We start from the raw sequence: 11143 nt of genomic DNA on the forward strand, positions 1-11143 counted from the left end.
CCAGGTGTTACCCATGTGTCCACACTGGGGACCACTTCACGCAGCTGCAGGGGCCTAGCTGGCTGGGGAAGAGAGGCCAATGGAGCACAGGTGAAGAGCCTCCATCCAGGGGTATAAGATGGCTGGCTGGGGCTTGCACGAAGCACAGCAAGAGGCACTCTTCGGCGCCATGGAGCTGAGCTACGGCCTCTTCATCTGCTCTCTGCTGTGCGTGGGCACAGAGCTGTGCTCCCCACAACCTATCTGGATCTCGGCTGGGCCCACCCAGCTGCTGCTGCCTGCATCCCCCGTGGAAGTGGAGTGTCTGGAAGCCCAGCTGGTGGTCGCTGTCAGCAGGGACCTTTTTGGCACCGGGAAGCTAATCCAGCCTGCTGACCTCAGCCTGGGCCCTGAGGGCTGTGAACCCCTGTTCTCTGTGGGCACCGCTGATGTGATCAGATTTGAGGTTGGCCTGCATGAGTGTGGTAACGGTGTGCAGGTGAGGCTGGGCCCCTGGCCCTGGTGGGGGGGACAGCCTGGTTGCAGTCATGAAGGGACTCTTCCCTTGTAGATGGGGAGGTGACTCAGCTGAGCCCCGAGCCTGGACATTGGGGGTGGCCATGGGGAGGCTCCTGGCTGAGGCTACTGAAACCTGGGAGGTAAAGTAGAACATAGTGACAGTGACCGATGGGCCAGACCAGGCACCCCACTCTGCCTCCTTCTGATCACTTCCTCCACCCACAGAAAGGATGCAGGAGCGATGGACCCAACATAGAACAGGGAGACAGAGGATAACCCTGCGGGTAGCCAGGTACTTGCCAGGGGCGTTAAGAGTCTTTGACACTTCAGAAAGCCTGCCATAACCAGAAACGCAGGAGGATCTCAAGTTTAAGACCAAACTTAGAAACTTAGAGGCCCTGACTCAAAAAGGGCTGGGGATGTGGCTCGGTGGTAAAGCAACCCTAGGTGCAATCCCTGGTTCCCCCCCAAAAAATCCTAAAAGTTGTCACTGGGATGGGGAGGAAGAGGGAAGAGAATTTTGGCTTGCCTCCTGTTTGATGGCTTGAAGCTTTGAACTAAAAGGGTTATGGGCCGGGGCATCGTAACTTACCCTCCTGTTGAAGATTCCCAGGCTTCCTTTGGGTGCCTGGGAGCAGGTCCAAACAGTAGAGGCTTAACATGGGATGCAGGTTAGAAAGAGACCTCAGGTAACCTAGGCCACGCCCCTCCCCTAAGGAAGTGGACACTTGGCAAGGCAGGACACAGGGCTCCCCAGCTAGTCCTGATTCCCCTGGACCTACATCTGTTGGCCTATGGAGGGCCAGTCCTCCCCTCCATCACAGGGCCCTGCTTCTGCTCTGCTGACCCTGGACTCTACTTGGCCGGGCGAGGGCAATACAGCTCCTGGACCCCTATAGGCTGAGCTCTGGTCTCAAGTGTGATTTCCCCCAGGAATCTCCTCAAGAACTCCCTGTCCTTGTCTTCCTGGGGAGCCAGAGCTACAGCCTCAGTTGTGGTGTGTGGGTTGGTTTTTTTTGTTTTTTTTTTAAACTAAGGATTGAGCTCAATCCTCTTTTTTTAAAATAAGGAAAAAACCTCACTAAGTTGCTGAGGCTGGCCTCAAACTTGTGATTCTCATGCCTTAACCTCCCAAATTGTTGGGATTACAGGCAGGTGCTACCACACCCAGTACTGTAAGAGTTGTTTGAAAAATTAGTGTAGCCCAGCGCAATAGCGCACACCTGTAATCCCAGCGGCTCAGGAGGCGGGAGGCAGGAGGATCACAAGTTCAAAGCCAGCCTCAGCAATTTAGCCAGATGCTAAGCAACTCGATGGGACCCTGTCCCTAATAAAATACACAATAGGGCTAGGGATGTGGCTCAGTGCTCAACTATCCCTGAATTCAATCCCTGGTACCTCCTCTCCAAAAACAACAACCAAAAAAATTTAGTCTAGCTTAGTCCCAAATTCTAGAATAACCTGGGGAGCTTCCAAAAATCCTGAAGTCCAGGCTGTACCCCTCACTAAAGTGGAACGGGCACGGGAGGCAGCCATGAGCATCTGAGTCTCAGGTGAAGCCTCCAGCAAAGCCTGGCAGCTTCTTCCTTTGCCAGTGTTCTGCCTCCTGCCTGATGAGGTTCACCTGGCCCTGGGCTCAGTTTAATGCTCCGCCCTGAAATTATTCTCTTAAATGAGAGGCTCCACAAATTCTGCTGCTGGCCCTGTCTGGGGCACTTACAGATCCAGAACTGCCCTCTGAAGATCTAGGATGGGGGGCAGCTGGGCCACAAGGGACCTCCTTTCTAGGCAGGCTCTGTAAGGGGAGGTGAAAAGACCCCTGGCAGGGCCTGCTCGTCTCCTCCATCCTCAGGAGACCACTGCACCTTCCCCTGCTTCTGTGAAGTGGGCCCCAGATAAGGTGGGAAGGTGATAAAGTGAAGATTGGCCAGGCGCGATGGCACACGCCTGTAATTCCAGCAGCTCAGGAGGCTGAGAAGGGAGGATCAAGAGTTCAAAGCCAGCCTCAGCAAAAGCAAGTTGCTAAACAACTCAGTGAGACCCTGTCCCTAAATAGGGCTGGGGATGGGGCTCCATGGTCAGTGGCCCCAAATTCAATCCATGGTACCCACCAAAAAAAGGCACCAAGCTGCCCCTAGGTCTTTCTTGCCTCCCTACCCCAATAAGAAATTGCCCAAGGCCAGGTGCAGTGATGCACACCTGTAATCCCAGTACTCGGGAGGCTGAGGCAGGAGAATCACAAGTGTGAGACCATCAGTGGCATAATATCTCCGAGTTCAAGTCACAGTACCGCCCAAAAGCGGTGTGTATATCCTGAGGTCACTGGGCACTGCTTCCTATCTGCCTGCCATGTAGCTGATGCAGACACCTACAGGGGTGTCGGGTAAAGACCCTGAGATATTAAGAGGACACCTGCCCAGCCCCTCCTTGCTGGTTGGTTTCACCCCAGCAGGCTGCCCTCCCTGCACTCTCACAGGGGCCAAACCTGCCTGGGCCAAGTGACGCCTGTACTGCTAACGCCTCCCCTTTGCTTCAGGTGACAGATGATGCCCTGGTGTACAGCACCTTCCTGCTCCATGACCCCCATCCCATGGGAAACCTGTCCATTGTGAGGACCAACCGCGTGGAGATTCCCATTGAGTGCCGCTACCCCAGGTCAGTGTGGGACAGGACGTTTTGGCCCCTAGTGGCTATGTCCCTGGTTTGCCATGGCTGCAGGCAGGTGGCTTGGCTGGTTGGAACAGTTTGCAGGTGGCTATGAGAAGGGAAAGTGCCGGCAGCTGTGGTCACTGCCCTCAGCCTGCGTGGAGGTGGGGGTGCCTTCTGAATTGTCTGAGCCTCTGACTTGCGTGGCCTCTTAAGGGAGGTTTAGAGTAGCCCTAGACCTTGGGGGGGGGGTGTATTAGGCCATCCCAGGCCCTCCTCAGAGTCAGAAGCAGTCTTTGAATAATGTTGCTGTGACTGAGACCCTGTGTCAAAATAAAAAGATGGGGATGTGCCCTGGTGGTTAAGCACCCCTGGATTCGAGCTCGAGTACCAGGAAGGGGAAAAAATACTGCTGCTACAGTAGTTCCTACACCAAGTCCTGGCCCTGCAGCCCCTAACATGAAACATGTGCCTATGAATTTTACCACCAAAGCAGGACGTGAGGGTGACCAGGCCCGTGCAGTCAGGGTTGGGTCCTATGTCGGGCTCAGCGGAGGGCATAGGCCTTAGTCCTGATCACAAGTGTAGATGTTCAGGAGGATTTAAGGTCAGGCTCAGGCTTTGGGTACCTTGGCCTAGCTGCCTGTGGGCCATCACTGAGGACATTGCCATAGAGAAACCGGACACCCCCTGCTGCCATAGGCCCTAGGGTGGTGGAGGGGGGTGTGCCCTGGGCCCGTGTGGGCAGCTGTGACGATTCTCCCAGGCAGGGCAATGTGAGCAGCCAGGCCATCTGGCCCACCTGGGTGCCCTTCAGGACCACAGTGTCTTCAGAGAAGCAGCTGATTTTCTCTCTGCGCCTGATGGAGGGTGAGCCGGAGGTAGGGAGCGAGGGGAGCTGGGAGGGGAGCTCTGGGCAGTCTCTAGCCCTGGTTGTGTCCTTCAGAGAACTGGACCTCTGAGAAACTGTCCCCCACCTTCTACCTGGGAGACACCGCCTACATCCTGGCCGATGTCCACACTGGCAGCCACCCGCCACTGCACCTGTTTGTAGACCACTGTGTAGCCACCCCGACCCCAGACCAGAGCGCCTTGCCTCGGCACAGCATTGTGGACTTCCATGGGTGAGGCCTGGGCTGACTTTCCAGGGAGTCTTAGTCACTAGATGGCCCGTAGCCCATGTACCCAGCCTCTAACATGTTCCCTTGTTCCCTTCCAAGTTGCCTGGTGGATGGTCTCTCTGATGGCTCTTCTGCATTCCAAGCTCCCAGGTCTAAGACCGATGTTCTCGGGTTCACCATGGATGTGTTCCACTTCGCTAACGACTCCAGAAATACGGTACTAGCTTTTTAAAATTGCCTAAAAGATTGAACTCTGGGGGCTGGGAATATAGCTCAGTTGATAGAGTCCTTGCCTTGCATGAACGAGGCCCTGGGTTGAATCCCCAGAACCACCAAAGGGGGAAAAAGAAGCATGACCCAGAGTTCAGTTTTTTTTTAAATACATGACAGCAGAATGCATTACAATTTTTATTACACATAGAGTACAATTTTTTTTCATATCTTTTTATGAGAATTTTTTAAATATTTTTGTACTCGGCGGACACAACATCTTTGTTATGTGGTGCTGAGGATCGAACCCGGGCCACACGTATGCCAGGCGAGCGCGCTACTGCTTGAGCCAAATCCCCAGCCCTCAGTTTTTTTAATAGCTACCATCTCAGCCACCAGGAGGCTATGCCTGTAACCCTAGCAGCTGAGAAGGCTGAGGCAGGAGGATTGAGTCCAAAGCCAGCCTCGGCAACTTGGCAAGGCCTTGTGCCTAAATACAAAAAGGCTGAGGATGTGGCTCAATGTTAAGTACCCCTGGGTTCAATCTTGGGTATCAAAAATATATATATATCCTCCTGATGTCCCTCACTGGTGTTTCCTTAAGCAAATGACTTACTAGTAGAGATAGCTGTAACTCTAAACTTGAGGGCCTCAATAAAGGCCACAGGTTCATCTTCTTGGCCTGAGCTAACACAAATCCATAAGCAGGGCTGGGGATGTGGCTCAAGGGGTAGCGCGCTCTCCTGGCATGCGTGCGGCCCAGGTTCTATCCTCAGCACCACATACAAAGATGTTGTGTCCGCCGAAAACTTAAAAAAAAAAAAAAAAAAAAAGCGGGTAGAAAATCCATGCAGGATGGGGCTAGTTTGGGATCCTAGAACTAGAAAAAAACTAGAACAGGGACCCAGGTGACCTAGCTGACAGCCCAAATAAGACCAATAACTACTGGGCTTAGTCACCAAGCTGTAGGGCCAGAACCCAGAGGATGATAGGTTGAGTGGAGGCGTTGGTCCTCCAGGAGCAAAGAGCTGCTGTGACCCCCTCTGCTGAGTCACCCCTTGGACTTGATCCTAGGCTAGACCAGTGACAGAAACCAGTTACACCTGGGGGGGCTTTGAAACAGATTGCTGGGCCCCACCCCTTGGGCTTGATTTAGTAAATCAAGACTAGAGCTGAGAATTTCTATTCCTAGCAAGTTTTCAGGTGATGTCAACCTTGTTGGTCCAGGGTGCCCCCTTGCCAACTACTAAGCTGGAAAAGAAAACTAAGGGATGGAGAGGCAGGGAGACGGGGAGGAGGATGGTGTGGGAAGCGCTGGCAGAGCTACAAAGTATTGTGGACTCCTACAGTGAAAAATCAAGCTGCTATTAAAAAAACAGTTCCCAGATATGGGAGTGGGAATGGGAAGCCTGGCATAGCTGATCAGGTAAAGTAGGGTGTTTTAAAGATGCAGGAAATTGAACTCGGGACCTTACCACAAGTGAGAGCAATGATCCACCACTGAGCTACATCCCCAGCACAAAACAAGATTTTTTTTTTTGTACCGGAGATTGAACTCAAAGGTACTTAACCATTGATCCCCATCCCCAGCCCTATTTTCTATTTTACTAGAGTCGGGGTCTCACTGAGTTGCTTTAGTGCCTCACTGATGCTGAGGCTGGATTTGAACTTGTGATTCTCCTGTCTCAGCCTCAGCCTCCAGAGCCGCTGGGATTATAGGTGTGCGCCACCGTGCCTGGCCAAAACGGGGTTTTTTAATGTTGATTCTCTACTGATCACCTAGGGAGGTCACAAAAATACTGATGCCTGGGCTAGGGGTGTAGCTTGGTGAAGATGTAGTTCACATGTGCAAGGACCTGGGTTCAATCCCCACAAAGACTACATAATCCCACATTTTCACTTAACTAGGTGGGAAGTTGGGTTTTATAAACACACCTACCATCTAGGTTTTACTGTTAGCATTTTATTTCTTGGTACCAGGGATTAAACTAGGGGTGTTTAACCACTGAGCCATATTACCCAGCTCCTTTGTCTATTTTAGAGACCCTTAAGGCCTCATTAAATTGCTAATCAGCCTCAGCCTCCTGAGCTGCTGGGATTACAGGCTATCATTAGCACTTTACTATATCATCTACTAGCGTTTTGTATCTGTCTTTCTCTTATTAAATGTTTGATACATTTCTCTCAGGTGATCCTAGTAAGCAGCCAAGTTTACCAACCAACGAGATGGGCTCATCTGGCTAGGCAGTGTTAAGGGACAAAGGGGGAGTTGTAGAGCATGACATTGACGCTATCTCCCCAGCTCCAACCTTGCTGGGGGGGGGACTGTTTGATACAGATGGGTAGGTGACAGGTGGGGCGGGAATCTGATGCTGAGATGGCCGGAAGCTCTCCATGGAGGGTCCTGGGTTGAAATGGGACTAGGGAGAAAGAACAGATAGAAAAGGGGTGTCCTGGTCCTCAGATCAGTGACCTTGTGGGTCTTAGGGTAGAAGATCTTGGTTGGAGCAGGGAGCTGATGTTGACAGCAGATGTGGGTGGAGGGGAGTAAAATATAAGCCTTGGTACGGGTGCTGGACAGCTACAGGGGTGCGAGTGGAGCTGGTGACCCCTTTAAAATTAGAGGACAATTTGGATTCATGGAGCCTAGGACTTGGGCAGGCTCACCCTCAAACGTGGAAGGCATGGCTTGGTGGATGGTGGCCCAAGGCACAGGGAGAAGGAACAACTTTTAAGAGCTGTAAGGGGCTGGGTACAGTGGAGCACACTTGTAATCCCAGTGGTCTGGGAGGCTGAGGCAAGAGGATCGAGAGTTCAAAGCCAGCCTCAGTAACTTAGGGTCTCTCAGTTGCTTAAGGCCTTGCTGTCTCTAAATTAATAAAGGGCTGGAAATGTGGCTCAGTGACTAAGTGCCCTCGAGTTCAATCCCTGGTACAAAAAAGAGCTGTAACTAGGACGAGGCACAGCACACACCTATAATTCAAGCTACTGGGGATGCTGAGGTCAGAGGATAACAAGTTTGAGATCAGATTTAGCTATTTAGCAAGAACCTGTCTCAAAAGTTATAGGGGAACATCTGGGGATCTTGGGCTCTAGGTTAGCACCAAAAGAAAAGTCAGGGGGGACACTAAAGACAAAAGCAGCTCCCCTTCATGGAGTAAGGACTTTAAAGGACCTGGAAGCTATCTTCTTGTAGGACAGATGGATAGGCAGGCAGCCAAAAACACATCCTAGATCCGCAAAGGTCTAGCTCTAAGTTTCTGAAATGGTTTCACTTGGCCACTAGAGGGTGGCCAAGGCTTGTGGCTCTGCTTGAGACTTCAGCTAGAAAGTGGTAGACAAGGTAAACAAGGAGGTATCCAAACCCTACCTAGAACATGCAAGGGATCCCTAACTTGGAATGGCTCAGGGCTGAACTGAACCCAGGCTGTCAGAATACCCCCTGCCACGCTGGGGCATGTAGCTCAGGGGAGATGCACTTGCATGCCTGGGGCTATAGGTTAGATCAAAGGGCAAAACAAGAAAAGCTCTCAGCCCAGGTGCTGAGCTGGGGTGTCAGACTCCTGGTGAGTAGCTTCCGGGGACATAGATCCCTCAACTCCCAGCAGGAGTTTTTTACTAGAAGAACAAAGTGACAGGTCAGAGGCTGTGGCTAGGCCAAGTCTAGCCAGGGCACTAGCCTGATCATTATCACTAAAGCTGCTCAAGAGCCTGTATGGTGGCACAGGCCTATAATCCCAGCAGCTCAGGAGACTGAGGGTGGAGGATCATGAGTTCAAAGCTGCCATCAGCAAAAGCGAGGTGCTAAGCAACTCGGTGAGACCCTATCTCTAAATAAAACGCCAAAATAAGTCTGGGGCTCTAACTCAGCAGTTGAGTACCCCTGAGTTCATCTCTGGTACAAAAGAAAAACTTGAAAAAGCTGACAGGACAAATGGATAGAAGACACAGGCTGGGCTGGGGCTCAGAGGTAGAGTCCTTGCCGAGCTTGTGAGTCCGGGGTTCAATCCCCAATTCTGTGCAAGCAGGGCAGGGGTCCGGGGGAGCATATGCCTAAGGAAGAGAAACTCGGGGAAACATTTTCAAGGAAATAGCCAGAAAATTTTTCTGTCTGGTGCAAACTCTAGAGAAGCTAGTACAAGAGATCTCTCTGTTCAAGGACCTTGGGTCACAGAAACCACTTTCCTTTGAAAAATGGTACTATCCAGTGACTACATTCCTGAGAAGTAGTTTGTCAACCTGTCAAGTGACAGGTGGCAATCTCAGAAACCCAGCTAAGCTGCCTGCTAGGAAGGTGTCTACCACCCACTGGGTCACCTGGGTCTGAGTGGAGGGCTTTCACAATTCTCAATCCTCCCCTCATCACTGAGGGGCTGACTTCATGAGCCCAGGGCTCAAGGTGCCATGTGATGGAGACTATTTGGGAAAAGATCCATGGAAATGATGGGTTCCAGCTTAGAATTAGATTTGCTACTCATTCTGCAATCTTGGGGTAAATTGAAGGATGGAAGTTCATCTTCCAGACCCCTGGAAGGGCTAAGGGTTATAGAACCAGTTTGTCAAAGTCTCCAGCACACCTGCTATTTCTTTCAGATCTACATCACCTGCCATCTGAAGGTCATTCCTGCCCACCAACCCCCGGATCAACTCAACAAAGCCTGTTCCTTCAACAAGTCCTCCAACAGGTGAGGAGAGCAGATTCTGTGTCCCTGGGTGGAAACCTAACCAGGGATGCCTGGCGTCTATTCCCCCCAGTATTCCCGCAGCCACACTTCTGTCAGCAAGGACAACTCAAGCCGCTTGTCTTCCCTTCTCAGCTGGTCGCCAGTCGAAGGCTCTGCTGAGATCTGTGAATGCTGCGGCAGGGGGGACTGTGGCACACCAGGCTCTTCCAGGAGGCAGTCCCCTGTCCAGGGGCCCAAGGCCACGTCACGAAACCGCAGACATGGTATGTCACCATGGGCCAGTCACGGAGTTTTAGTTTTCCTCATATTCTAGGACACCTGTCATCTTGGTAATATTTTCCCTTGTCCCTCACTGAGGCTGTTGATTCCGGGGATGTGGCTTAGGGCTATATACAGAAGGCTAAAAGGGCTCTGAGCACCTTCCAATAGCAGATGGGACTCTGCGCCCTGGGATTCTCCTGGGACATAATAGGGAGTGTTGGGAGAATCAACAGCTGTTAGAGCCAAATCTAGTTCAGCTTATGAAGACGGCAAAATCCACAATCCGACTCCTGGTGAGGGACAAAAGTGACCTTCAGGTGTCCCACTCCATTCACAGTGACTGAAGAAGCAGATATCACCGTGGGGCCACTGATTTTCCTGGGAAAGGCTGACGACCGTGGCGACCATGGTGTGGAGGGTTGGCATACTCCTGCTCACGCCTCCATGGCGCTGGGCCTGAGCCTGGCTGTGGTGGCGTTCCTGACCCTGGCTGCTGTTGTCCTGGGTTTTGCCAGGAGGTGCCACACTGCTTCCCACCCCGTGTCCACTCCTTAATAAAAGAAAAGCAACTCTGGATGTGGTGCAGTGCAGACTGTCTGAACAGCGCAATTCCGCAAGCAGGCCTGACTCCGGATGCCTGTCTAGACGGTCTGGAAGCCCTGGGACGTAGACCTGTATTTTCCTGGTTTGGGGTCATATGTGGTCTTCTGGGGTACAGATCTCACTTCTCCAGGGGCAACTGTATAATTTGATTCCAAGGAAACCACAATAGAAGCTGTTGGACAAGAGCAGGGTACACCCAGCCAACCTGTTTTCTAGGTAAGAATCTTGCAGTTCTGGCCTTGGGTGATAACCGTTGTCCATCCCGAGTATGTTCAGGGTGCATGCTTGCCACAGCCAAGCCGGCGTTCCCAAGCCTTCCACCTTCTCAGTGTTAACTGCCCCTAGAGCATCCCAGCTTTGGGGCTACTGCTGTGCACCTGGGGGGGGGGTTCTCGGAGGCAAAATAGGGCTGGAACCTGCTGGGCAGGGCTCTTGGACACCAGTGGGAGCTGGGATGCTGAAAGGTCCTTCATATTCTTCATCTTTGGCCTGGGGTCTTGCTGAAGGCAGGGTTTCAAATGTGGTTACAGAGCTGAGTATGATGCCCCCGTATCATCCCAGTTACTCAAGAGGCTGAGGCAGGATAGGAAGTTTAAGGCCCTGAGAAACTTAGTGAAACCCTGTCTCAAAGGGCTGGGATTGTCTCTCAGCAGTAGAGCGCTTGCAAGGCCCTGGGTTCAATTTTCAGCACCATTTTAAAAAAATAAAAAAAAAAAAGGCTGGGGAATCTGGGCACTTTGGCACATGCCTGCAGCTCAGGAGGCTGAGATGAGAGAATCACAAGTTCAAAGCCAGCCTTGAGGATGGTGAGGTGCTAAGCAACTGGTGAGACTGTCTCTAAGATAAAACAGGGCAGGGGATGTGGCTCCATGGTCAAAAATCTCTGGGCTCAATCTGCTGTACCATGAGGGAGAGGCTGGTATGTGCCAGGCCCTGGGTTCCAGCCCCAGCACTACAAAAAATTTCCCCTGAAGTACAGTGGCCAGGGATTGGCAACAGGGAGGAAGGGCACCTCCCCTGGCCTGGGTAGGGCAGCAGGAGACTAGAGGGGGTGCTTCCTGGAGGTGGCGTTCCTACAGCAAATCCCCAAAGCACTATAGGGGAGGTGGGTGTGGAAGA

The 11143-nt window shown here is 52.1% G+C and overlaps 1 protein-coding gene across 1 annotated transcript; it reads left to right on the top strand.

Annotated features, from left to right (window-relative positions):
- The first annotated feature begins 169 nt into the window (after positions 1-169).
- Zp3 (zona pellucida glycoprotein 3) lies at positions 170-9976 on the top strand. The gene is made up of 8 exons (XM_026396872.2): positions 170-478; positions 3035-3153; positions 3911-4014; positions 4091-4268; positions 4365-4482; positions 9069-9160; positions 9293-9423; positions 9759-9976. The coding sequence occupies exons 1-8, from the start codon at positions 170-172 to the stop codon at positions 9974-9976; spliced, it is 1269 nt and encodes a 422-aa protein (XP_026252657.1).
- Positions 9977-11143: the final 1167 nt, after the last annotated feature.

The sequence above is a fragment of the Urocitellus parryii genome, chromosome 9 (assembly GCF_045843805.1).
Source record: "Urocitellus parryii isolate mUroPar1 chromosome 9, mUroPar1.hap1, whole genome shotgun sequence".
Classification (NCBI taxonomy): Eukaryota; Metazoa; Chordata; class Mammalia; order Rodentia; family Sciuridae; genus Urocitellus; species Urocitellus parryii.

Coding starts and splice junctions, on each gene's coding strand:
- Zp3 (XM_026396872.2), top strand. CDS start 170: ATGGAGCTGAGCTACGGCCTCTTCATCTGCTCTCTGCTGTGCGTGGGC. Junction 4,483..9,068: donor CTAACGACTCCAGAAATACG/GTACTAGCTTTT, acceptor TATTTCTTTCAG/ATCTACATCACCTGCCATCT. Junction 9,424..9,758: donor GTCACGAAACCGCAGACATG/GTATGTCACCAT, acceptor CTCCATTCACAG/TGACTGAAGAAGCAGATATC.